This window comes from Peromyscus maniculatus, chromosome 20, assembly GCF_049852395.1.
Source record: "Peromyscus maniculatus bairdii isolate BWxNUB_F1_BW_parent chromosome 20, HU_Pman_BW_mat_3.1, whole genome shotgun sequence".
Taxonomy (NCBI): Eukaryota; Metazoa; Chordata; class Mammalia; order Rodentia; family Cricetidae; genus Peromyscus; species Peromyscus maniculatus.
Genome location: NC_134871.1, coordinates 73,147,755 through 73,175,380, shown reverse-complemented (window position 1 = coordinate 73,175,380; position 27,626 = coordinate 73,147,755). Strand labels below are relative to the sequence as shown.

The 27,626-nt window shown below is 47.3% G+C and overlaps 1 protein-coding gene across 1 annotated transcript; it reads right to left on the bottom strand.

Annotated features, from left to right (window-relative positions):
• Positions 1–3,859: 3,859 nt before the first annotated feature.
• On the bottom strand, positions 3,860–27,328 carry Copz1 (coat protein complex I subunit zeta 1). The gene is made up of 9 exons (XM_006981799.4): positions 27,194–27,328; positions 13,576–13,644; positions 11,828–11,909; positions 11,148–11,239; positions 8,717–8,772; positions 7,215–7,292; positions 7,008–7,059; positions 5,793–5,831; positions 3,860–5,018 (listed from the first exon to the last, which is right to left on the bottom strand). Exons 1-9 carry the CDS (start codon positions 27,209–27,211, stop codon positions 4,971–4,973), a joined length of 534 nt encoding a protein of 177 aa, XP_006981861.1. The 5' UTR covers positions 27,212–27,328; the 3' UTR covers positions 3,860–4,970.
• Between the last annotated feature and the right edge of the window lie 298 nt (positions 27,329–27,626).

Below are 27,626 nucleotides of genomic sequence, written 5' to 3'. Positions count from 1 at the left end.
CTTCTAGCATTTCATCAGAAATTAGACAATGATTGCTCCTTGTAGAGGAGTCTGAGAGCAGACCCCAAGTTTTCCCTCATCAGCCCTGGATAGGAATGGGTTGCTGGTACTGAGGTGAAGGCTCACTGGCTCTTCCACCTTGCCCTTGCTTGAAGTTTACTCTAGTGTCTGTCCTTCTTTGAAAACAGCAAGGTAAAGCAGAAAGCAGGGTGTTGCATTCCAGGGGCATCAAGATTTTGGAGGGGCCTCCAAGGGCAGGTAGTGGGAGACGTTCAGCATCCACCCACAGCAGAGACAGTCTGGTTTCTCGGAACCCCCTGCATCATCCTCGCCTCTCCTCCGGCACATCCTGTCTGCTGACTAGACAATCTCAGGCCGACTGTGTTTGCTTCAAAGGCAGCTTTCCTCACTCTGAGTGCCATCTCAGGGAGGAAACCCAGGAGATGGAGCTGGTAGCCCTAACCAGTCCTGCTGCCTCTTCTTCCAGCGGGGCTGTGCCTCCTGTCTTCCAGTACCCCCATTTCCCTTCCTGCTGGTGATCCGACCGGCCTGCCATGTGAGGACCCTCTGTGTATTAGAAAGTAGTCCTCTGTACCACATCTGGCAGCCGCCTCCCTCATCTTTCTAACCAAAGAAACAACTGGAAGCCTGGTTCCTACTCAATATCCGTAGGAGAGTGACCCTGTGACATGAGTCTCATCTGTTTCCCTCTCAAATTTTCCTTTAGAGGCCAAAGACTGCCTCAGGGGCATCTTCTCTGCTTTCAGGGAAGATGAAGAGAGCAAGGCTGAGCAAGAGCCAGGAGAGCCCCGCTTTCCAGCTTCTTGTATCTCAGGGAGGTCAGCCCTTGCCTTCAGTTCTGCTCTCTGGCTGCTTCTCTACACTGGTAATAAATCCTGTCTTTGTCTCCCCTCTGACCCAGGCCCTAGGCAGGCTGAGGGTCAGAGTCTGGGGGAGGGGTTGCTGCAGAGGAGGGGGCAGACAAGAAGAGGGGGAGGAGAAGACGGACAGGAGCAGCTGGTGGGCAGCCACAGGGTGTGCAGTGAGGGGATGGGGCCTTCTGATTATTCTGTGGATCCTGAACATTCCAGCAGGCTTGTATTCCAAGTGAGAAAGCCAGGGTTCCTGAGAAGATGTGGAAGTACCTTCAGAATGGTCCCTGGAGCATCAGGAATACTGGGACATGGTGAGGTGCCTCAAAGGAAGAGGCGACTAAAAGGATAATATTGTGGACACCATCCTTTTCAGCACCTCAGGCCCCTACATACATGTGTCATGTGCACATGTGCATATACATGATTTATGACCTGTCAGCATACAGCAGCCCAGGAGAGCCAGCCTGCCCCCTCCTGCCCCACCCCCAGCCTTCTCTTGCTGGGTCCCTCCTGTCTCCACCTCTGTTCTTTTTCTCTGCTCTAGCCGTGCCTGTGTCCTTTGTATAGGTTTTCACTCACTTCTCTCTGCCTCTGCCTTCACTGCTTCACTTTTCTTCTTCTGCCCTCCCCCACTTCCCTTACTTCCTTGGACTCTCCACGTGTACAGTCTCTGACATTCTCATCCTCCTGCCTCAGTTCCACCATGAACCCTGCTGCAACCCAGCAGAGACCTTTGGATGTTAGGTTACAAGGATGGATGGGAGGAAAACAGGTTTTACATGGGTCCCTGGTTTAGTGGGATCCTGGTGGGTTCTGCTATGGCCAGGAAGTAGAGGACGGGGTGCCTGGGAGGTGAGCAGAGAGGGAAGTGCCACGTTGAAAAGGACCTAGGGAGACCCAGGAAGACACCAAAGAAAGAAGGGCAAGGGCTTGGAGTTCCTGAGTGTTTGGGGTCGATGCCTGTAGGGTTAGATGAGACCTAACCAGACATGCGAAACTTTGATATCCACGACACAGCCCCAGTCAGTCTCTGGTCTACCCAGGAACTTCTCAGAGGCCCCGGACCTCTGCATCTAGTTCTGGAATGCTGGTCCCATTCTGTTAGACTACTCCACTCCTTCCTCCCTGTTGAGAATGACATCAGCTCTGGCTGCCACCGTCCTCAGTCCTGCTGCTGATTTCTCTCCCAGGGGTGCAGCAAGGGTGTAACCCTTCACCCACCCATTCCTTCTTCAGTCAGAGAGGGAGCCAGAGCTCCCCCAGCCCAGGGCCCCACAGCCCAAAGTGGGAGGAGGCTTCCTGGTCTTGGTTGGAAAAGAGGGGAGCATGGGCACCAGAAGAGAGAGAGAGAGAGAGAGAGAGAGAGAGAGAGAGAGAGAGAGAGAGAGAGAGGGAGGGAGGGAGAGGCCTGAAGGGGCACTTGAGGAGGAGACTGCCGCAGTAAATCACTCTGTGGGGGGCTCCCTCTGCCTGAGCTCAGTGGGGTGGGGAAAGAGAGACAGTGGGGTAGGGCAGCATGGGGAATCGCCACATCTGGCAGGCAGGTGTCTGGCACTGTTCAGACTGTAGTCTCTTTCCCAGCCAAAGGGGAAAAAGGGAGGAGGGCCTCCTAGAATCCCCTGGGGAAGGGGGAAAGGTTCACAAACAGGAGGGGGAGGCAAACCAGACAGTCCAAGCCCTGCTGTGTCTGTTTTAGTCAGTGCTAAGGATGGGTTTGCAGAGTCCCAAAAGAAAACTGTTGGCCAAAGGTCTGGGTAGGCAGGGCACCAACATTTCAGTTCTGCTGGGAAACAGAAGGCTGAAGAAACAAGGTCAGAGAATTCGGGATTTGAGAACTGAACAGAAAGAACTACATTCTCCATGCTGTCTCTGCTCGTCAGCCCTCAACTGCGCAATAATCCTGCTCTCCCGAGCCAAGGGCTATACAGGGCCATGAGAAGCAGGTTAGGGGCTAAAGCTGGGCATTGCTCCTCACAGATCAGACAGCCAAAGATAGAGGGCATCATAGCTCTTTTCCCACCAGTGCAGGGACCAGGCCGGGGTGGTCCAGTATACAGCTTTCTACATGCTTAGGGGGATCTTGGGCCCAGGTGCTTCACAGCTGCTAAGCCCAAGTTCCAGGTTTTCACAGAGAAAGGACTGTTCAAACCAGAGGCTTCAAGCCCTGCAGAGGCTCTTCCCATTTTGCCTCCTTCCTCCTTCTCTTATCCTTGTCGGTCTAGGATTCGCAGGCCCATGTCGGAACAGCAGAGGTGACTGAGGAGACCCTTCAAATCTCAGTGGAAAGGAGGAGTCCCCACACTGCCCCCTCCTTAAAATCCTGCAGAGGAAGGGGGAAAGAAAACCAAAGCATTCTCCTGTCGCCGCAGCAACCATAAAACCCCCAGCTAAATCCATCTTGTGAGCTCACCGCCCCATTAAGATGCAGGGCCAGGCTCTACGCCAGCCCAGCCACATTCATTTGTGCGAATAAAGGTGGAGGAGGGGGAGGGGAGCAGGCTCTGGAGGGACGGGGAAATGGCGAGAAGAGGTTATTTACACCACCGTCCTGACCTTCTGGAGCAGCGCTGGCTCCGATAAATAACCCGCTCAGCGCCGTTTCGGAGGAATGGGAGGTGCGGGAAGGGAGCAGGGGCTGGAGGGGAGCCCCCTCCTCGAGCCCCCACGCAGGTGCGCGTCTCCGGGTTACTAATGGCTGAGGCGGGAGCAGGCAGCTGGCTTTGGGGGTGTGTGGGGGAGAACTCAGTTCCCTGAGTCTCCCACTGAGAAAATACCATCCCCACCCCAACCCTGGCGCCAATTTCCAGGCGAGGGGACCAAGAGATGCCAAGGAGGCAAACAGCCCCGTAAATTAGGGGTAGGGGGGAGTGCTGGGGAGTCTCTGAGGTAGGAAGGAAGAAATATTATAAGAAGAGGTGGGGCGGGGGGCTGGAGGAACAGGAATAGATGCCAAAAAAGGGAGGAACAGAACCATCACACAAAGGCAGTTTGGAAGATTCACTTTATTCCTCTGACGCACAGTAGCGTACAAGGTGGACTTCGTTGACTCCGTTTCTTGCAGAGGCCACCTCCAGAATGCCCACTTCAGTCAATGCAGGGGGCAGAACGCTTGCTCGGGAATGTTTTTCTAAGACATTTTTCACTGCGATGTGGGGTCAAGGGGCAACATGACACCCAAGAATGGGAATCCAAACCCTAGAGGAAAGGTACTGCACCAGACCCTCCGCTTCTGGGGAAGGCTGAGGCAGAGAGGGAGAGCTCAACAGCAGACTGCAGAACCAAGGCAGAGGAATGTGAGTGGAAGAGCTGAGACGGAACATGGCAAGGCCTGAGCCATTAAGGCCCTTTCCTTCCCCGGTTCTGTGTAGAAACTCTTCTGGACACTACAGTGGTTTTAGTTCCAAGGTCTGGCTTTGCTCCAGGGTACCAGAGGCCACACCAGGCAAAGATCTCACAGGTGATACAGGCAGAGAGGTGTGGTACAGACCTAGAGTAGGATGTTCTCATGTGCAGGCACAGCAGCTTTGAGGCTGAAGGCCAGATCATGGCAGAGACTGCACTGCATAAGCTCCGACAGCATTTAAATCACTGTTCCTCTGCAGCTCTGTCCCCTTCCCATAAGCTGCTCCCAATCTCTTCCAAGGCAGAGGACAGGGCAGCAGGAAGGGGAGAAGCCGCTGAGGCAAAGAAGTGCAGCCCCCCCACTCCACACCCATGTGCTGAAGGAAGGAGTCCTCCCCTGGGCTGGACGTATGGGCTGCGGGGATGAGGGCCTTTAAGGCACAGGGAGGAAAACACTCAGCACATTCTTTCTCCTGCTTTGATCTGAAGTACAGCCATAGAAAAGGGCCAAGAAACCAAGGAGAGAACGTGGGGGTGGGAGGACCAGTGCAGTAGGAAGAGGGTGTTTCCCCTGCCTCATTCAAATCTGCCCTTGAGAGGGAAGGAAGAGGGGGACGACCCCAGAAAGGATAGAGGTGCAAGGGTCCATTGTGATTCTCCACAATGACCCTAAGAGCATCTGTTGGGGGCCTGCATAAGAAGTCACAGCAGATGTGGGGTTTTGAGGGGCAAGGAACTCGGCATGGAATATCTTCACCGAAGGAGGGACCACTTGATCTGTTCTTTTGCTGACTGTAGCACCTGCAGAGACAAAGGCAGCACTGAGGAGGGTTTGCAAGCCACAGGGTGTGAGCAGGCTGAGGCTCTCCTTCCCCACACTTGCCTTCCCTCTCCTTAGAAGAACAGGGGATAGAAAATCCCAAGGGTGGAAGAATAGGAGGAAACTCTCTAAAGCCCTAGAGGACTGTCAGTTTGGGAAATTCCCCCCGAATTCAAATCCACTGGGGGGATGAAGAGAGAAGAGGTATACCTGGGAGGAAAGAAAAAAAAAGCTGGGGGTTATTGGACACAGTTATAAAGAGGGGATTTACACACCCGGATGGTGAGGATTCCTACTGGGCAAACCCAGAACCACTCCCTTGCAGGCCCCCAGGTCAGGTAGACAGTCCATCTGCAGTCAAGGTAGAAGGATGGATCTGCAAAGCCTGCACATTCCAGAATATGCAATTCCAGCTCAGCCCTCATTTGAATAATAAGAGAAAGAGGAGTGTGTGCTCACCGGCACACAGACCATCTGCTTAAGGCAAGCCTCTGCTGGGGAATAAATCACTGACTGAGGTATCTGGCAGGGAAGGTTTGAAGGGTACGGAGAGCGGCTGACAGTCATGATCTCAGTGAAAGGAGACAAGTGGGGCCGAGGACACTGTTCAATGAGTCTCAGTGCTCTGGAATATGAGGGAGCCAGGGAACCTCACTGAGTGTGAGGTCTCAATCCAGACTTGACAGGTTGGGGGTTCCTGTTAGTCTCTGTAGTAACCCTGTCCATATGGAGAGGAGGAATGAAGAAAGTCATACCTGAGACACGGTCTGCTCTGTAAGGGGGACGTCTTCACCCTGTACACAGAGATAAGCACTTAGACTGCAGCCCGATAGAGGAATAAGTGTTCCTTTAAAATGAAGCAAAGGCAAATGCCCTAAACTTCTCAGCCTCTTCTTCCAAAGACTGAGCCACAATTTTACTTGGCCAGAGGGACTGTGAACACAAAAGAGTCATTTTATCCATCCTCCACTTAAAGGCAGGACAGTCGACTTCTTAAAAGATTTATTTCATTCCAAGTAATCAGCAGGATATCTGATCCTTACCTCCCTCAACTCTGGGGTGGGGGACCTGATTCCCTAGTCAGAGAAGACCTTCCCTGAATATCAATATGGGGAGGGGGGAATGGAGGGAGCCAGGGGTAGTTTAATGGATCCCGCAAGGCCTGATGGGTAACGACGGCATGTTAATTTGAAGAAATAAACTGCTGCAACAGCAGCCTGAGAAGGGGAAGGGGGGGAGCCAGTGGGGAGGGGACCCTCTCTCTTGCCACATAGAGACATATGTTAGAGGAGAAGATTAAACTATGCAAATGGAGCCCACGGCAGTTAAGGGAGAAGACTTCCCATTACCCAGCACTGGCAGCCTTCACTCTGTGGAGGTCAGAGCTGGGACATTCTGGGAACTGGAAGCGCGGCTCTGTTCAGACAGCTTTGCACCATACAATTTACAGGTGGATTCTCTACACTCACTGCCATATCCCTGAGCAAACACAAAGCTTCCCACAAGTAACTCAAAGACCCCCTTCCTGGTGCCACTAGCACCAAGGAGGGTTGAGGTGCTGGCAAATAAGTACTTCCTGAGAGTTCCATCCGACTACGACAGGAAAGACACTCCAATGCCTCTGATGACTGGATCCATTTTCAAAGAAGCAACAAGCCAACCTCAAGTTCCTTTATAGTTTCAGAACCATGAAATTAAGGTTTCTTTTCTTCTTTGTTCATTCAATATGTTTACATTAAAGTGCCCATTCTGTGTAAAAACCATATAAAATTCTAGATGCCACATTAGAAACATAAACAAGTTCCTCTGCTTCTCTGGTACACTGAGATGGAAAGACCAGGAGAAGGAGCCATGCATGTGAGAGGATAGGAGAAGATAGGATGTATTTATGAGCCAGACCCTCAGCTACACTCAGCAGGACTGGCTTGAGAGGACCTGTGGAGAAATGGGCATTGCACATTCCTGCTTACCCTCAAAGCCACCCGGTGTACCACTTGCTGGGGGTCGCTCTCTAGGATCACCCTACAAATAGAAAGAAGATCATTGCTCGCTTGTCCTGTCCCAAAGGACCAACTTACTGTGAGGTCAGGATCACTGGCTGGTCAACCCACTTGACTTGGAACAGGGGAAGTAACCTCCCCTCCCCACTCCAAATCCAGACAGTGTAGAGAACTCACCCTCCATCTACAATTTCATCCACAGCCAAGAAGAGCCCCTCCATATTCTCCAGCAGAGCTCGCTTTTCTACATTTTTCCTGAATCCCCAAAAAAAGAGAAAAATCAGGTTGTGTGTGAAAGGGATCCTGGGCCACTGTCTGAATAGGAGATCCTAAGCTAGGCCAATAACTGTCCCACACTAAGAAGTGAGTAAGGTAAAGAGCCCTTGAGCTATAGCGATCAGAAAGTCAAGCAAGGGCTTTCAAATAGCCAACTTCTGATTCCTAGGCTGATTATCCAGAGTGTTGCTGCTAGTGAAGCTGCTTGTAAAATAAACAACAACAAAAAATACAGCTTACAATCTGGAGTTGGTGATGGTGGAAGGTGGGAGGGGTGGAAGGCAAATCCTATCTGCACTCAAGCTCTGACAAACTTCTGAAGTCTCTCTGCTTCTCCCCCCTCCCCCCAGGTCTGTTCAAGCCCTAAAACAAAGGCCAAGGAGAGGCTACAACAGTCTGGGGCTGCATCCACCAGCCACAGATCCAGTGGTTTGTGCGTGTGGCCTGTCACATCCGTCAGTATGACTCTTTTCTCTAGATTACCCGAAATGAAGTCTATTCATTCACCTGGCTGGGAAATAAATCATCCCCCTTCCTGAGGAAACCTGAGCCTTTGGCCTGCTGGTTTGTGGGCTGAGAGTGCCTGCTGTTCTACTCCGGATGGATTTCTAAAATGCGTTCACTTAGGAGCTGCAGTGGGTAAAGTTCAGAGCCTTGAATGTTTTCAGAGAAAGTACCTTATGTTTTCCCTTGCTCATGTGCACGGGAACAGAGGACAACTGGGGAGGTAAAGAGAGCAAAGAGCACAGTGGACCCATTCTATGTTCAGGGGAAGACTATAAAGGCTAGCAATGGAAATGAGTAATGCTTCCTCCATTCCCAAGGTAGGGATGTGTCACCTGGGACACTTCCCTTGTCCTTCCCCACCTTCAACTGCAGAGGACAAAGCCTAGGAAGGCACCTGGGGGCTCAGAGCACTGTCAATCACTGGACACAACAAGAGTAGACACAGACCGCCATGGTGCACGTTTTGTACTCTCAGCTACTCCGGAGGCTGAAGCAGGGGATTATACGCTCAAGGGCTGCCTGGGTTACAGAGTTCTAAAACAGCTTAGTAAGACCATGTCTTAAATTAAAAGAAAAACACAATAAAAGGTTTGGGTGAGTAGCTTGGTAGTAGAACAGCTGCCTACCCTTGGCTTCAAGCATTAGGACAGCCAAAGGAGGGACAGAAAAGGTACAGAGTATTCATCCTTAGGGACTCTCCTTCGTCCCTTAGTAAGAGAATTATTCCATATGAGGACCATGCTCTCCACTACCCCCCTCAGTGAGTTACCCACAAATAGCAGCCCAGTTTCTTACACTGAACTAACTCCCTGGTGTGGCTCTGATTTCCCACAAATTCCTGGCCCTGAGGGATAAGTACTTTCTTTTCCAAATTTAAACGGAGAATGTCAGCTCACCTCAGCATCTGGCTCAAGGAGTCAAAGAGGCAATTCAGAACAGCCATTAGCATCAGCTGTTGAGAAAGGAGACAGAAGGTTCAAGGCCCTAAAACTGATAACCCAAAACAAAACCTCCACTTTATTCCTCAGCCAGTGCATAGGCTTTCACACATGCCCAGAGACGTAACATGAAATGCAAACACAACAGCAAGAGAACTCAGAGAAGTTAATTTTGCTAAACAATCCCACAAGTGGTTTCTTTTCTTTTCTTTCTTTCTTTTTTTCTGAGATAGGGTTTCTTTGTATAGTCTTGGCTGTCCTGGAACTAGCTCTGTAGACCAAGCTGGCCTCCAACTTACAGAGATCTGCCTGCCTGCTGGGATTAAAGATATGCTCTAGCACTGTCCAGCTAAGTGGAGGATTTTTTTTTTAAGGCTGACACAGTCCTCAATGTATCTTAGTCCTCTGAGTGTTTGCTTTTTATTAATTAAAGATTTATTTTTATTTGTGTGTGTATGTGCCACATGTGTACAGGTACCCAGAGGCCAGAAGAGGACACTGGATTCCCCTGGAGCAGGAGTTACAGAGGGTTGTGAGCTGCCCAACATGGATGCAGGGAACCAAACTCAAGCACACCGAGAGAACAGCGAGCGATCTCGAACCACGCAGTCTCTCCAGCTGTTGGGTTTTTGTCTTTTGTGTCTCACGTTGCTTAGGTTGGTCTTCAACTAGCTATATAACTGAGGATGATCCTGAACTCCTGACTATACTTCCCAAGTGCTGGGATAACAGGTGTGCACTGCCATGCCTTTCTGCCTCTATGTCTCTTTAAAACTTGGCTAATGTATGTGCATGTCTGTCTGCATCTCTGTGTATCACATGTATGACGTGCCCAAAGAGGCCAGAAGAAGGCACTGGATCCCCGGGACTGGAGTCATTGACAGTTTGTGAGCTGCCATGTGGGTGCTGGGAATCAGACCCAAGTGCTCTGGAAGAACAGCCAGTACTCTTAACAGCTGAGCCATCTCCAGCCCCTACTTCTATGTCTTTACCAAGCTACCTGATGGATTAGTAAAGGGAGAAATCATTAACCAAGCAAAAGCTGAGGCCAGAGGAGGTTGGCAGAAGGTCCTTTTTTAAAAGTTATTTACTTATTCATATTTTATGTATGAGTACTGCTCTACATGTATACCTGCGTGTCAGAAGAGAGCATCAGATCCTATTCTAGATGGTTGTGAGCCGCCGCCATGTGGTTGCTGGGAATTGAACTCAGGACTCTGGAAGAGCAGCCAATGTTTTTAACTGTTGAGCCATCTCTCCAGGGCCCCGCCCCCAATCCTGAGGTCCTTTTTAAAAATGGTACTAGGGATCAAATCCAAGACTTCAAATTTGCTAAGCACACATTTCACTTAGTTAAGCTGCATCTCCAGCCCCAGCTTGGGTTCTTGAGTCAGAACTAGGTTTGAATCTCAGCTGACTGACTCTACATGTGTTACCCTGAGAGAATTAATGGGCTGAATTTCATGAAACAGCCACTTTTGTAGTTTGACAAAAGCCAAATACAAGTAATTTTATATGGTTCTTTGTGGTTTGGATTCCTTGTTGGCAAAACAAAAACAGCAATGCCTCCAACCCACAGAAGTGCTGCCAAGCTCCAACAATGTGCTCCACAGAACACATGACAGCAGTGAGAGCTCAGCAGGACCTGGTCTCTCAATCTCCTAACTGGGATGGAAAATTATCTAGTGGCTTATTTACCTGTCTACTCTCCCAGAAGTTACTACCACCTGAAAGAAACAGCTTTTCCTGCATACAGGAAGGTTAGGATTACACTCACAGCCCCACTTACACTGTGAGACTTCATCAGGGACCCCTTCACACTGTATGGCTTCACCGTGAACTCGAGTACACACACACACACACACACACACACCCTTGACCACACCTCAGAAATCTACCTTTAAACAACACCGTGGGAACTTGGCATACTGGCTCATATCTGCAATCTCATCATTGGAGAGGCTAAGACAGGAGGATTGCTGTGAGTGTGAAACCAGCCTGAGCTACAGTGTGACACTGTCTCAACACCAAACAAACAAAATCTAAAACACCACTGTGTAGGAAAGGATACCAAAAACATTCTAATTGGATATGGTGACTCATGCCTGTAATCCCAGCACCTGGAAAATAGATGTAATTTGAAAACAGCCTGTGTTACACAGTAAGATCCTGCCCCTTAAAAAAAAAAAAAAGACCTGGGAAAACTTCCTTTCTGACTGATTCTTTGGCTGGGCCATTTTGTAAACCTGACAGGGATCTCTAAGGACTTCTTTACGACCTTGCCAGACATCAGAAGAATGTGGCTCTACAAAGCCCAAAACCCACGGCTGTGTCCCATCTATGGTTTCAGAAATGACATCAGAGGTAGCAAATGTGCAGGGATTCTCACCTCATTTTCATAGGAGCTGCCAATCACATAGAAATAGAGATCGATGCTACTTTTATAGACCACTGTCAGCCCTTCCAACAGGGCAATTTCACCTTGGGGAAGAAAGCAGAAACCGAATGGTGAGAGAAGAAGAGGCAGAACAGGCTTCTCATGAATTTCTGGGGACAGCTGTGTGGGTCAAGGAAAGGCCAACTGTAGTGACCCCAAGCACTAAAGCCATCCATTGTTTGGGGGGTGGCAGAAGGGACACAGGAATTCCAGGAGTCTAAATGTACGCTCTCTAGCCCCCCACCCCCCACCCCCCACCCCTGCACCTACTCCCCTCCCTGTGTTTGAGGCAGGATACCAGCAGAGGTAAAATGCAGAGCGGTCACCTTTACCGGCTTCCATTTACCTGCCCTAATGGCTGCGGTACAATGAGCAGAGCTGCAGTTAAATTTGTCAAGTGAGGCTCATAAATCCAGGGACTAGACAGGTAGCTAACAGCCAAGCTTCCAGCACGGTATTCCCGTGTGAGGTACACTCACCTCCCCATTACATTTCTGAAGAGTTTATTATATGAGGGGAGGAGGGAAAAAGAAAGGGGAGGCCGAGTCATTTTATCCTTTTCTGCAGTTCTGCTGACACCCCCTTCCCATGGTTCCCCCCAACACAGGGAATAGTGAAGGAGAATGACCTACTATCTGTCCGATGGGTCTTGTTGAAAATGTTCTTCTCAAAGGCCTTTTGCTCCTTGACACTGGGGTAGGTGTCGTCATAGTACTACTCGGAGGGAAAGGAGACAGGGCTGGGTCACCACAGCTGTAAGCCCAGAATGATTAGTGACTGTCCTACTCTGGGGTCTTGTATACCTCTCCTTCAAGGCATGGGGGGCGGGGAGGGGGATGCTAAGATAGAAAAGAAAAGACTACCGAGGCAGGGAATGGGAGTGAGTGATGGAAGGAAGGAAGAAAAAGGGAAAAAGAAGAAAGTAAGACAGAGAAAAGAAAGTGCTTGCTGCCAAACTCACAACCTGAGTTTGATCTCTAGAACCCACAAGGTAGAAGAAGAGAGCCAACCTCTGAAAGTTGTTCTCTGGCCTTCTCTGACAAGCACGCACACACACACCACAAAATAAATGTTGAAAAAAAAAAAAAAGGAAAGGGCTGTGCTGTAATCAATCCTACAGTCCTACATGCCATTTCTAAGACTCTGAAGGCAGAGACCTACCAGCTGTCCTAAGGACACTTCCACCACATGCGTCCTAGGAGCTGCCCTTGTCAGGGACAGTGCTGGAGAAATAAGCAACATTAGATGTAGAGATGCTTCCTCAGACTCCCCTCACTGCAGGAAGACCAGTCCCTTTTTTTTTTTGGGGGGGGGGGTTTCAGACAGGGTTTCTCTGTGTAGCTCTGGCTGTCCTAGAACTTGCTTTGTAGATCAGGGTGGCCTTGAACTCAGAGGTCCGCCAGCCTCTGCCTCCTGAGTGCCCAAGTGTTAGGATTAAAGTTGTGGGGCACCACAGCATGGCTGAAAGACCACTCTTTTATTGAGCAGTGGAGAAAGGCCATATAAATCTCTTCCACAGCGAGGAAAGTCTCTGCCCTGTTCTCCTGTACATCTTGGCTCTTCCTGCCAGCTTAGAGAAGGGGGCAGTCGAGCGCTTCACTGAGCCCACTCCCAAGCACTCTTAGCAAGGGGGTGGAGATGAGGCTGCTAAATCGCCTGCTCTTTAGGGGCTAATCCGTCGCAGTCAGCTGAAGACCTATGACAGGTCTGGCATTTAGTAACTGGATAACTGTTTCCAAAGGTGTCCTGCATAGTTACATCCAATTACAGGGAGGAACAGCTGGTGAATTCTAACTAATCTCCACCTGCTGAGTGATTTATGCTCTGCTCACCCAGAGTTAATACACCAGGGACAGAAGATATTTCTACAGGAGGGGGAGAATGAAGGAGAGGGGTGTCCTTTCTCCTCTCAATCCATCCAAAGTTAGTAACACCTCACTGGGGCATGCAGCCTGGTGAAGACCACAAACCTAGGGCTACAAGTCAGAAACTGGAAGTTTTTCCCTGGAAAAACTCAGGCTGAGTGATAAGGTGAGAGACAGGGACAGAGGGGCAGAAGGGACAGTCAGGACAGATGGAACAGACACAGACAGGCAGCTTCTAAAACTGATAGCGTTTTGTTTTGGAACTAAGGTTCTAAAGTTCTTCCCTGCTCTGATGAGGATGAGAGAGGAAGTTGAAGGTCTGAGCGCAGCAGAAAGAAAGCACTCTAAGGAAGAGAAGATTGCCAACTTGGATTTATCTGGAGTAGTCAAGTTAGGATGAAGAATTCTCAAAATCAGCATATTCCTGAAGAATTGGAGTTAGTAGGGCCAATCACAACATTTAAATCTCCAACGTCTCTGTCCTGCTCCTAAATTAATATGAAAGGAAATCTCACCTTAGCAAAGAGTCGGTCTCCATCATTGTCCAGAATCAGGATGGCCTTGACAGTGTACAGGGAGGGCTCCTGAAGAAACATGAACACACCTTCAGTTTTGAGGGCTCTCCCACTACTAACAAGCCTAATACCTTCCTTCCCTGGTCCCACTGGGCTGCAAAGAGTCACACAGGGTCTGTGTGTGTCCCCTACTGCAGCAAGGTTAGGTCTAATACCTCCCCCTGAGAATAACCAAGTAGAGGATGAACTGAACTGAGGGAGGAAGGCTTCAATAAAGGGATCCAAAGCAGACTCAGAGAAACAGTCTCAGACTCATAGGCCTTCATCAGGTAGGTCACGCTGCTATTCCAGGTCCTAAGGCCAAGTCATTTTCCAAATCACCCATCCTCCCTGGCCTCCTGGATACAGGTGGGCATAGAATGTGACCATGCTAATGAATGAGCACTACTCATTTGAAAGAAGGCTGTGTACTTAGAAGTCATTGTAATCCCAAAGCAGAGGCTTAAAGTAAGCCACTCTAAGCTGTCCAAACACAGAAGAGAAGGAAAGCATTGTATACACACATGTGAATGCATGAGCACATAAACACACACCAGTTTCCCAAGACAGACACCATCCAAAAACTCACATATGAAACCCTTCCTCTACTATATATGAACCATTATCGCTTAATCTGCTAGGATAAGAATCAACCTGAATCTTAAGTGTGACAAACAGAAAAATATTTGAGAAGTCAAGGGTCTGGGAGTTTTCTTTCACTACAAATGGAACTAGGGGTTTAGGGGTGGGGCTCAGTGCTACAGTGCTGTTTAGTATGCAGGGAGTCCTGGGATTAATCTCTAGCCACTCCCCTACAAAACAGAACAAATCCCAGAATAAAGCAGAATTGCTGACACTGGCTTACAAAGGCAGCACAGCCTCCGCTCTAACAGTCATACTCAACACCTCTCTTCAATCGCAAACAGATGACCCGGGAAAGGCTGTTTTACTAAGTCTGGTGTTCTCTGTCCTCATAACTTTCAGAAGGGAAAAGTGAGAGAAGCTGGCATTGTGTATAGAAGGCCTCTGCTGCTCACATTATTTGACGATCTCACCAATAAATACTACTTTCTGCTACTTCTTGTGCCAAGGCAAGATTCTGCTTTGCTTTTCTGGTCTTAGGAAATTCACCCATCTTCAAAACAAATGCTTAACAAAGACACGAGGCATAAGAAAGAGTCATTGCCAGGGAGGTGACATAGCAGGGCGGACCCTAGGGTGACTGTGGCTTATAATAAGTTTTGGTTTTACTCAATCACTGGGCAAGTTTCAGTGAAACATTTCACTATTAGGATAAGAATTTGTACTGTATCAGGCTGATAATAGAAAATAAAATAAAATAATAAAAATTAAAAAAGAAAGAGGAAAAAAAAGAAAGAGTCACTGCAAAGGATGCAGAAACTGCAGCCCCACAGAGGTCAAGTGAGGCTCCAGAAGGGGAACTCCATGTAGAGAAGCAGCCCTAGCTCAAGAGAACTGGGGATTAACCCAGGCTTTCCTAGCTTCTATTTATTTTTATTATTACTGTTATTTGAGATAGGGTCTCTCAATATGTAGCCCAGGCTGGCCTCGAACCCACAAGATTCATCTGCCTCTACCCCCTAAGTACCATCACTTACATTATTATTTTATGTGTATGGGTGTTTTGTCTACATGTATGTTTGTGTACCATTTGTATGGCTGGTGCCCTTGGAGGCCAGAAGAGGTCCTAAAACTGGGATTACAAATGCCTTGTGGGTGCTAGGAATTGAACCCTGGTCCTTTAGAGGAGAAGCCAGTGACTTTAGAGACAGTACCTTACTACGGAACCCTTGGCTGTCCTGGAACTCACTCTGTACAAAAGGTTGTCCTTGAATTTACAGAGATCTGCCTGCCTTTGCCTCCCCAGTGCTGGTTTTGAGGTGTGTACCACCATACCACCCAGTTTAAAAGCCAGTATGCTGTTTCTCTGTGTAGCCCTGGCTGTCCTGGAACTTTCTATGTAGACCAGGCTGGCCTCAAACTCAAGAGATTCGCCTGCCAATGCTTCTGAAGTTGTTGTGATTAAAGATATGTGCTATCACTACCCAGCAGAAGCCAGTACTCTTAACTGCTAACCTCTCCCTACAGCTCACTAATCCAGTCTTTTGAAAATGGGATAAGAGGGCTGGAGAGATGGCTCAGCAGTTAAGAGGACTGACTGTTCTTCCAGAGGACCAGGGTTCAATTCTCAGCATCCACATGGCAGCTAACAACAGTCTATAACTCCAAGATCTAACACTATCACACAGACATACATGCAGGCAAACACCAATGTACATAAGAATAAAATAAATTAAAAGAAAAGAAAAGAAAAAGAAAAGGGGATAAGAGCCTGGCAGTGGTGGCACACACCTTTAGTCCCAGAACTTGGAAGGAAGAGGCAGGCAGATCTCTGGGTTTGAGGCCAGCTCTGGTCTACAGTGTGAGTTCCAGGACAGCCAGTGCTGTTACACAGAGAAACCCATCTTGAAAAATAAAAAGAAAGAAAATGACCTAAGAAATGTAAGCTTTGTTTTCCCAACTTTTTTTTTTTTCTTTTTTCCTTTTTGTTTTTTTGAGACAGAGTTTTTCTGTGTAGCCCTAGCTGTACTGGAACTTGCTCTGTAGCCCAGGCTGGCCTTGAACTCAGAGATCTACCTGCCTCTGCCTCCCAAGTGCTGAGATTAAAGGCATGTGCCATCACCACTTGGCCAGACTTGAACTCTTAAGGATGGTAATTTTTTTTTTTTTTTTTTTTTTTTTTTTTTGGTTTTTCGAGACAGGGTTTCTCTGCATAGCTTTGCGCCTTTCCTGGAACTCACTTGGTAGCCCAAGCTGGCCTCGAACTCACAGAGATCCACCTGGCTCTGCCTCCCGAGTGCTGGGATTAAAGGCGTGCGCCACCAGGATGGTAATTTTTGATGAGGCCATGTCTCAAAAGAAACAAACCAAACATTTATCAACCTCTGAGTTTTGTCCATCAGTTCATCTCAAGTATCCAGAGCAATTCCTGGCACATCCCGAACTCTCAGTATTTGTTTTAAATTGAGAATAAAGTTTAAAAAGAAATTTCTTAGTGTGATGATGTGCTAGAACTGGATTTTACAGTTAAGTGGATTTTGTAGTGAGACTATTTTGGGGTGATGTTATCACCAAGCCACCCTCTCTGACACACTGTTCCTTGGAATAACGGACAAGAGCACCTCCTCTGCAACCGGGGACTGTGCTGTCTGACAGGGGGAGTCTTCGGCGTCTCGTCTAAAAAGCCACAAAGAGTTGCTCTTCTAACTCCCAGCTCCACACAGAAAGACCAGCACACAGAGCAGGCTCTGTTCTATATAACTTGGGTTCTCAAGTACCAAAATCGAGCCCTCAATGGGAATGAGTTTCTTTAATGGATAAAAAGTCCCAATAAAAGGAAATGGTTATACCCTCCATCCACACTCACAGCAACCACAGAGGGCTAGCTGCCCACAAGTTGAAACTGGACCTTAATCTGGCATTAGTGACTGTTCTTGCAGCCAGAGTCTGGCATTCCAGGAAGAAATGGGAGCACACACCCCCACCCCAGCGCATGCCAAAATCCTTAATGGCCATCTGCCAAGTAGGAGAGCCAATGTTCTTGTGGCCAACACTGTCTAAGCACCTAAACAGGCATGATGACAACTGAGAAACATAGCCCAGGGTTCTGCTCCTGGCTCTTTTCACTGGCTTCCTAGAAGATATGATCAAAGAAACCTCAAAGCAGAAGCACAGAGTCTTCTTGGGTAGGACCAAAGACAGGGTAAGGAAGGAGAGACCAGCTTTCAGGCACTAATGCTCTGGGAACAGAGGGAAGGCAGGACCAAAGTCTGACCATTTCAGATTTGCAGAGGAAAAGCCACAAGGAAAGCTGAGGGCTTAGGCAGGAGGAGGAATGCCACTTGAAAGCATCACTCTGCTGTAGTAGAGCTGGCTCTTACTTCTCCTGCCACCTCCTAACTCTAGCTGGGCCCTCCTCACCCTATGGCCTTTATCTCTCAGGACTGGGGAAGCCTGAGAGTTCCCTTCATGTCATAAAACCAGCCAGTTTAAAGGCTCCAGAAGCCATTATTGATAATGTAATTTCCCTCTAAGTTTTGCAAAGGGCACATTTATAAATAACTCCCAGATACTAAGAAATGATTCCTGGACAATGGACTAGGCTAATGCTGACTCTTGAAAAGGCCCTACGATCTTAGGACCATATTCAAAGGACTGAAAAGATCTATTCTTCCCTCTCGCTTCCCAAATGGGCAGCTGCTAGAAAGCTTTCGAGACAAAGTTCTGTGATGCACTGACTTTCAGAGCCACAGCCTGAGTGTATGACAGAACTTCACCTCAAATGCTAATAGTGCCTGGAAATGATGGATGGGGAGATTGGCTGTGGGAGGAGGAATAGCAAGGACAGATTTTCATGTCTGCTTTTATTATCAAGAAAACTAGAAAGCTGTCCTCGTCCTCAGGACAGCTGAAATGCTAAATGAAACTAGACTGCTGCAAATAGCTCTCTGATCTCAATTAGGGACTCTTGAAGCCTGGTGAAAATATCATGTCTCGGAGCCCCACTACCCACAATGGGAGCATTAGAGGAAGAAGAGTCCAAGTGCTGCCCTCTGTGGGCCTTCTCGCTGACTTGCAGCTTCCTCAGGATTATAGCCCAGGCAAATGGTGCTAGAAAGGCAGTGGTTTGGGGCCCAAGCTATTTGGGCAGAGTGTCTGCCTAAGGTATGAGACCTCAAGAGATCTTGTGTTTACTTCACACACAAATCAAAACAAGCAAAAACAAAACAAAACTCAAGAACAAAAACCCACCAAACTCTTTGTGTGTATTTTGTATTTTAAGTAAAACTAATAGAAATGGGTTCAGAAAAGAAAACATGGAAAGCTGACAGTAGTGGCTGGCACATGCCTGTAGCCCTGGAATAAGTTCAAGGTCATCCCCCGCTACTTAGCAAATTCTAGGACAGGCTGGGACAAAACAAGTACAAACAACAACAAACTATGGAATTAAGTCTATTGACAATATATACAGTAGTAGTGAGGGAATACTTGGGTAAGATCATTGGAGCTTTTTTTTTTCTCTACCAAAAAGTGTAGAGCAGAGAAACAGAATATTTTAAAACTATGACTATTTGATTCACTTAGGTGACAAAACCAAAAGACCTATGAATCAACAAGGGATAGCTCAGAGGTTAAGAGCATTTACTGCTACTGCAGAGGACCCGGTTCAGTTCTCAGCTCCCAGTTCCAGGGGGTTCTGACACCCTCTTCTGGCCTCTGAAGGTATAGCATGCACATAGTATTCATATATGCATGAAGAATAAACACTTGTACATATAAAATAAAATAAAACTTAAAAAAAATTCTGGTTGAGATTCTTAGAAAGTTCTGGGTTCCCTTGTCAGAAAGACATTCTTGGGGCCATAGCAAAATGGGGGTGCCTTGGCTTAGCAATGAATCTAACCAATTAAAAACTGTAACAAAGCTGGGCAGTGGTAGAGCACACCTTCAGTCCCAGCACTCAGGAGGCAGAGGCGGCCAATCTCTGAGTTCAAGGCCAGCCTGGTCTACTGAGTTAGTTCCAGCCAAGGCTACACAGAGAAAACTGTCTGAAAAAACAAAAAACAACAGCAGCAACAAAAAGAAGAACCTTCGTAGGAACTGGGACTGTGGCTCAGTTGTAGTGCTTGCCCAGCACACATGAAGCCCTGGGTTCAAGCCCCAGTGTTACATAAAACCAGACATGGTACCACAGTCTGTAATCCTAGTGCCGCTCAAGAGGTAGAGATAGGACGATCCCATCACAAGCTCAAGATCATCAGCTCTATAACAAGTTCACAAGTCTCTGCCTAAAAAATAAAATAAAATAACAAAATACAAGACCTGGGGTGACGGCTCTGGGGTGAAAACACTTGTCATGCTAGCACGAGGACACGAGCTTGAGCCCTAGGAGCCATAAAAAAAAATCCAGGTGCGGGCTGGAGAGATGGCTCAGAGGTTAAGAGCACTGGCTGTTCTTCCAGAGGTCCAGAGGTCAATTCCCAGCAACCACATGGTGGCTCACAACCATCTGTAATGAGATCTGGTGCCCTCTTCTGGCATGAAGGGATATACTCAAGCAGAACACTGCATACATATAATAAATAAATAAATGGGGGGGGGGACAACAAAAACTGTCAATCCCAGCACTGGGTGGCAAAGATGAGAGGATCCCTTGGGTTTACTAGACAGCCAGCTTTGTCAAATCAAAAATAATAACAACCAGGTAGACAGCTGCTGAGAAGGAATGGCACCTGAGGTTAGCTCCTGGCCTCCTGCGCACGCACGCACGCACGCACGCACGCACAATCTTCCCAGCCCATACAAATAGGAAACAGGCATGGGACAAAACTTCAATTCTGGATGACACATTAACTCAAGCTCCCCACCCACCCCCCCTTCTCTGAGACTCAGCTTCCTCAAAGAAGTGAAAGGCTGGACCTAGATCAGCTAAGGTTAATGCCTCTCTCTCTCTCTCTTTTTAAATTACAGCAGACCCTTGTGATGAGCTGATAAAAATCTATGGCCTTTGTTCCCATCAAAAAAACACACCACACAGTTATGACTTCAAGAAGTTCATAGACTAGGTTTAGAATTAAATGATTTTTTCCTCTGAAGATAAGATTTTTCAAAGAGCCTGGTTTGGTGGCATGTGTCTTGAGTCCCAAAGCTCTGGTGGCAGAGGCAGGCTGATCTCTGAAAATCTGAAGACAGCTTAGTCTCCATAGTGAGTTCCAGGCCAGCCATAACTACATAGTGAGACCCTGTTCAAAAAAGCCAAAAAGAAAAAAAGGATATGAAGAGGAAAATTTGAGAAAATGAGTGATTTCCCTTCCACCAGTTAACAACTTCAATAAAAATATGTGGCCTTTATAAGTTAGAATGACCAAGAATCCCACACAGCCTGCAGGGAGAATAAGGATCATCAGCACTATGTATAACCCTCTAGTTTTCAATGGCCAGCTTTGGGGACCAAACTGGACAAGTTAACCAAGCCTCAAGCTCTTTGGGAATGCCAAGTACCAGGTCTTTGCTTTTCTCTTTTAAAAGACTGATTTATCTTACATGTCTGAGTAACCACTGGAGTTAGAGAAGGCTATGATCTACTGTGGGTGCTGGGAACCACACCTGGGTTCTCTGCAAAAGCAACAAAAGCTCTTAGGTGCTAAGCCATCTCTCCAGACTCCTAGGTATTTTCTGAAAGCTTAGAGCACCTAGCTGCAGAAGACTCCACGGGGTCACACAATTCCTAACTCTTCAGCCATTACCAAGGTAAAAGATTCACAAAAATGAGGTGGTACTGCTGAAAACCAGGTGAACAGAGCAAGCTGAAATCAGATGCACTCCTCAGCCAGGCCTGAGGGCTACATCAGAACATCTTACCACCTGATTTGGATAATTCGGAAGCCCACACTTACATTATTATTCAGTAAAGGAAAAAAAAAATCAAATGAGGCTAGAGACATCTTTTGTTTTCTTTCCAGTGCTAGCAATGGATGGAACCTAAGGCTGAGTGTATGTTAGGCAAGTATTACATCACTGTACTATATCCTTAGCCCTTGGATATTTGGTTTTGAGACAAGGTCTCAGTGTATAGCCTGGAATTTGCAATCCTCCAGCTAAGCCTCCCAAGTAATAGAAAAATGGGTATGTACCCACACCTGGCTGGACAGAGACCCTAATGTCTTAATTTCTTTCTTTCTTTTTTCTTCCTCCCTTCCTTTCTTTTTCTTTCTTTCTTTCTTTCTTTTTTTTTTTTTTTTTTTTGAGACAGGATTTCTCTGTTTAACTATCCTAGCTGGCCTGGAACTCTCTGTAGACCAGGCTGACCTCGAACTCTCAGAGATCCGCCTACCTCTCCTGAGTGCTGGGATTAAAACATGCACCACCACTGCCTAGCCAACTCTTAATTTCTTAATGTGAATTTCACTTCTTTTTCAAGGCAGGATTTTACTACAGTTTTCAGCCTGGCCTCAAACTCTTAGACTTGGGATAGGAGTCCTTCTGCCTCAGCTTCCTTAGCGCTGGGAGTTACAGATCCATTTCTGGTGCATTCTTGGCCATAGTTTATATCATGATTAGTCCTGCTGCCCTCTTCCAGCTGCTCCTGAGAAAGAGCTAAAAACTAGCTGAGCAGCCTCTGAGTTCTTTAGTCTAGTTACACAACAGAAAAGATGAAGCCAGGCTTGGCGGCACACACCCATAATTCCTGCATGCAGGGAGACAAGGCAAGAGGACCATAAATTGATGACAGCCTGGACTACATATTTAGGACCCCCCCCCCACACACACACACACATATACACACAAAGGAGTTGAGGATAACTGGTTGACAGAACTTACTCAGACCAACTGGGTACAAATGGAGTCATGTATACTGATTGTGAGAAGAAGGCGGGGGGAGACAGTAAAAGACAGACATTCTTTTCTTTATTTTGGGGGCGGGGGTGGGTCTCATATATTCCAGAATGGCTTCAAGTTCCTAGGTAGCTGAAGATGACCTTGACTTTCTGATCTTCCTGTTTCCATCTATGGAGTATTAAGATTACAGATGTGTACAGCCATGCGCAATTACAGGATGCTAGGTAAGCTTAACTCTACCAATTGAGCTACATCCCTAGCACCAAGATAAGCTTTTATCTGCAGCACACGAATTAAGTTACACAAAAGGATTTCCTGAAGAAATGAAAGTGACAGAAGCCAGGCAATCTAAGGACAGAAGAAACCTAACAGCCTGCTGTGAGAGAAAACCACTCTGGCCAAAACTACAAGAGACAAACTTGGAGGGCCCTCACCAACACTGGCATCTCCCAGGGCATCTTCATCAGCTGTGTTCCTTCTATTATTCCAGCATAAGTGGCTGCACAAGCACTGACGACACCTGTTCCACCCTTACTGTCCCCTCTGGCCCCTCTTTTCCTGACAATACTCTTCAATGTCAAGCCAAGTCATAATACTGGAATAAGAAACAGCAGCAAGATGAGAAAGAGCCTAACCTGCCTCGAGGCTCCCACACACAGCTAGGCAACTGCACTCACAATCTGCCTCCCAGGGAGGACCTGGCTTCTCCAGGGTCTGGTTTTCTTTATGTAGAGACCTCCTCCTCCCCTTCTGACCATGTGATGGTTCCCCTAGACCTTTGATATAATTTATACCTTGCCAGGGACCAACTCTTTCCCAACACTGTGAAGGGAGAGGGAAAAAAATATATAAATAAATATGTCGGAAATCTATAACGAGGTCTTCTTGGAGGGCAAGACATGGGGAGAGTTAGAAGCAGCGTCAATTACTCTTTGGGGGTTTTAGTTCAAGCCAAGGTCTGCTTCCAGCAATCAACCATTAAAACAAGCCGGCCAGAGTAACAGCACAGTTTATTCTGATCATTTAATTTGAAGTGTCAATAAATTAAACTTCAATCAATTAAACTAGGTGTGCAATAACCCAGATGGACACCCCGACACCAACATAATCACAATAAAAATTTTTATGGCTGCCAGGGACCTCACCGGGGGCAGTGCTGGCACTGCTCAAGCCCTGGCTGAGAAATATATCTCCACAGCGCAGGAACGAGGAGATTGCTTCTCCTAACGAAATGGAGGGGCCAGGCACCAGCGAGGACACAGCTGGGAGAGGGGCACAGGGGACTGCCAGGAACGAGATGGGAGTGCTTTGGGGGCTTAATGTAATTGATACCTTTGCCCAAAGCAGGGGGAGGGGGCATTTAGGCCAAGTACCTCTACTGTTAGTGCCAAAGGAATTTAACAAAAGCCCATTAAGATGATTCAGGAAGCAAAGGCCACTGAGACAGTATCAACCTTTGAGTCACTGATGTGTCCCACAGCTTCCTCCTCCAGATACATGTACATTCTAGTGCACTTTAGATGGCCTGATATTTGAATGAGACATGGAAATCAGAATTTTGTCAGTTTTAGGATAAAATATTAAGGGGAGACAATGGATAGAACTGAAGTCTAACCTGTAAGACATTGGAAAAGTAGTGTCTTAATTAAAACCTGGAAATAGGAAGAGAAAAAAAAACCTACATACAAAGGTTTTAAGGATCTGAACTGCTATGGTAATTCAGCTTTGAGGGTGAAAAAAAGCAAAGGCCAAAGGAAAGCGTAAGTTATTAAGATTCCAGATTACAAATGGAGAATGGCCAGCCGTAGACCCTTCTCCACTAACAACTGAGAAAAGGAGAGGCAGCAGAAGAGGAGGCCAAGGCCAAGGCCAGGCCAGGCTGGAAACCCACAGACAGAGGACTGACGGAAGATCACACAAATCCGATTACCAGCTAAGGCCGGAATGCTTTTTTTTTTTTTTTCAAGATTTATTTTATGTGTATGGCTGTTTTTGCCTGCTTATGTGTGTATCACCTGCATGCCTGAAGCCCAAGGTCAGAAGAAGGTGTATATATGTGTACACATGTACGTACGTACACACACACACACACACACACACACACACACACACACACACGAGATTTTAGGGTTTTTGTTTGTTTGTCTTTCTTTTTGGTTTTTTAAGACAGGGTTTCTTTGTGTAGACCAGGCTGGTCTTGAACTCACAGAGATCTACTTGCCTCTGCCTCCCAAGTGCTGGTAATAAAGTCAGGAGCTACAAACCCCAGCTACCTGTACGTATTTTATCTTCAACAAAAACTTTATACAACTGATCACTGAAGGGAAATTCTGTACACTGAAGAAGTGTAAGAACCTACAGAAACATCAGAGAGAAGCTTGGGGAGGCTAGATTACATATTCAAGCCCAGCCCTAGCTACATAATCAGACTGTCTCAAAAAACAGAGATTTGTTCTGGGAACAAAGAAACCAAAATGGAATGGAGTTTTGGTACCTACTGTGCTTCATTGAAAAGAACGCCAGTGGCAGACTCAGTGTAGTTTTAAAAGTAAAGGTCAAGGGTGTCCAAGCAAGTTAGTTAGCAAGGATCTGTTCCTGCATGCAGCAGGTCAGTTCAGCTGAAAGTGGAAGAAAGAGGAAGAAGCAGGCTAAGAGAGATCATACAGTACAGGAGGGACAGAGGAGGAAGAGAAATGACAGAGATTATCCTGCATGACTTCAATCCTCCCAGTGCTAGGGGCCAAGTATAGGGCCTTTAAAGCCAGCTAGACCATGTGCTCTTACCATTGCACTACACCCAGACCAACAGAACCAACCAGCCTTGAACTCTGCCTCTGCCTCCTGAGCGCTGAGATTAAAGGCATGCACCACCACTGCCTGGCACCTTCCTGAATCTTGAAGCTGGTTCCACTAATTAATTTTGGGTGTTGTTTGTTTTGTTTTTCGAAACAGGGTTTCTATATGTAACAGTCCTGGCTACTCCGGAACTCACTCTAGACCAGGCTAGCCTCGAACTCTGCCTCCAGAGTGCTGGCATTAAAGTCATGCACTCGCCACCACCATCCGGCTAATTTTTGTTTTACGAGACAAGATCTTACTCTGTAGCCCAGGCTGGCCTCAAACTAGCAGCAATATGCCATCAGCCTCCTGAGAGCTGGGGTTATAGGTGTGAGCCACCACTAAAAACATTAAAAACCTGACTAAAAACATTAAAAATGTCCAAGGAAACCAATTCCACAGACTTTATCCACATATGTTATCAGATTTGAAAAATTTGTTAACTGACTTGTACAGTAAGTACTTGAAACTACCCAAAGATAGTGAGCATTTTGCTCCAACTTGCCCAACTCATATGAGAATAAATTCTCTGACATTTGAAAGAAGGGAAGTAAGAAGGTATAGACAGATGGGTCAGTAGTTAAAGTGTTTGCCATACAAATATGAAAATCAGAGTTCAAATCCCCACATAAATGCCAGGTAGGCATGGTGGTCTGCCTTGGCTATGTGGAAAAGTTGATTCCAGTATGACCTACAAACCCTCACTCAAAAAACTAAAACAAGTTGTCGTGGTGGCACATACCTTTTAATCCCAGACCTTGTGAGGTAGAGGTAAGCAAATCTCTGAATTTGAGGCCAACCTGGTCTACATAGTAAGTTCCAGGATAGCTGGGGCTCGGGGAGAGAGGGAGGGAGACCCTATCTCAAAAAACAGAAAAAAGAAGAAAAAAAAAAAAAAATATATATATATATATATATATATATATATATATATATATATATATATATATATACTTTTTTTATCTTTTAAAAAAGAGAGAAGAGCCGGGCAGTGGTGGCGCACGCCTTTAATCCCAGCACTTGGGAGGCAGAGCCAGGCGGATCTCTGTGAGTTCGAGGCCAGCCTGGACTACCAAGTGAGTCCCAGGAGAGGCGCAAAGCTACACAGAGAAACCCTGTCTTGAAAAACCAAAAAAAAAAAAAAAAAAAAAAAAAAAAAAAAAAAAAAAAAAAGAGAGAAGAGCCGGGCGGTGGTGGCGCACGCCTTTAATCCCAGCACTCGGGAGGCAGAGCCAGGCGGATCTCTGTGAGTTCGAGGCCAGCCTGGGCTACCAAGTGAGTTCCAGGAAAGGCGCAAAGCTACACAGAGAAACCCTGTCTCGAAAAACCAAAAAAAAAAAAAAAAAAAAAAAAAAAAAAGAGAGAAGGTAAACTTGTTTCTCTTTTACTGACAGGGTTTGACATGTATACATATAAGGAATCTAAAGGAAAACAGAAGCCAAGGAAGACTCTGGAAACAACCCTGGAATCCAACCCAAGGAAAGAAGTTGGAAGTTAAATTAATACACTAACACACAGACAGACAGGCAGACTCACACATCTCCAAACTGCCCACCAGTGCACTGGAAAACAATGCCCTGGTCCTGTTCTAAAGTGGTAGTGTTTTGTTTGAACAAGCAGAAAGGATCAACGGACAAGAGAGATAATGCACTCCTGTAGCCACTATAATTCTCCTGTAACCAGAGGAAGAAGTCTGACAACGGACCCTACAGTATTAGTTCCTAAAGTCTGAAGGAGGAGGAAAAAGGAGGGCGGAATAAGGAGTCAGGGAAAATATTCCAGAATCTATACTAGCTCTACTAGGTGTTCCTGAACTTGGACGGAGTGCTGATTCTCAATCATGACAGAATTATATGCTAAGAATTAACAAGAAATCGAAAACATGAAGAACGTGACATAGAATTACCAATGGATAATCGAATTCTGACCCTCAGGAGTATCTGAGGGTGACAAAACACGTCTATTCTGTTGTTGCAACTTGGGGGGAGTAAGATGGTGTGGGGAAATTCAAGCAGGTGTGATCCACCATGCTAACCATCCGGGGGAACCTGAAGGACCCCCAGCCAGCACACTCAGAACTGTCCTAAGGACCCTGCACGCGTCTTCAACTGTGCCACCGACGCTGCTCTCTGCCCGGAAAGGCTTCCTACTCAGAACCGCAGCTCTAGGTCCCGTGTAGGCCACACTCGCACTCCTCGGACAGCGGGAGCTTCGGCCCCCGAGGCCTGCCTGAACTCCCCTCTCCCGGCCCCAGCTGCTAAACCCCGCCTCCCGGACCCTCCGGACACCACCGCGGCGCCACCGGCCCTCCAGCTCCTACCAAGATCAGTGCCTCCATCTTGACCGCAGCTGCTGCCGACGTGGAGGCGCACAAGCGGCGTCACCGCTGATTGGCTCCGAGTCTTCACTCGGCCCCGCCCCAGGAAAGCAACATTGGGTAAGGCTAAGACAGGCGTCGCTCACTGACCAGTCAGCGTAGTCGCTCGTGTTACGTAAGCGAACTGTCCAGCCAGAAAGAGCGGGTATTTGATTGTCACCCGGAATATTCAATGAAAGGCCAAAACCTCACCACTGAAGGGGCGGGAGGGTCATTGGGGGCGGAGTTGTTTCCATGGGGAACGGAGGAAGCGAGTGTTACTTTGCGATTGGTAGGAGGAGACCACGTGATCTCGCCTGCCTCTAATCCGCACTCGCTGTAGGGGGTGCTATGTCTCTCTAGCCCTTAGCAAGGGCCTTGCTGAAGAGTCCTGCCC

Excerpts from the sequence above, each read along its gene's own strand:
- Copz1 (XM_006981799.4), bottom strand. Across the intron at positions 11,240-11,827 it reads CAAGACCCATCGGACAGATA|GTGAAATTGCCCTGTTGGAA; the intron begins GTAGGTCATTCT and ends TTCTTCCCCAAG. Across the intron at positions 7,060-7,214 it reads GATGAAATTGTAGATGGAGG|GGTGATCCTAGAGAGCGACC; the intron begins GTGAGTTCTCTA and ends TTCTATTTGTAG.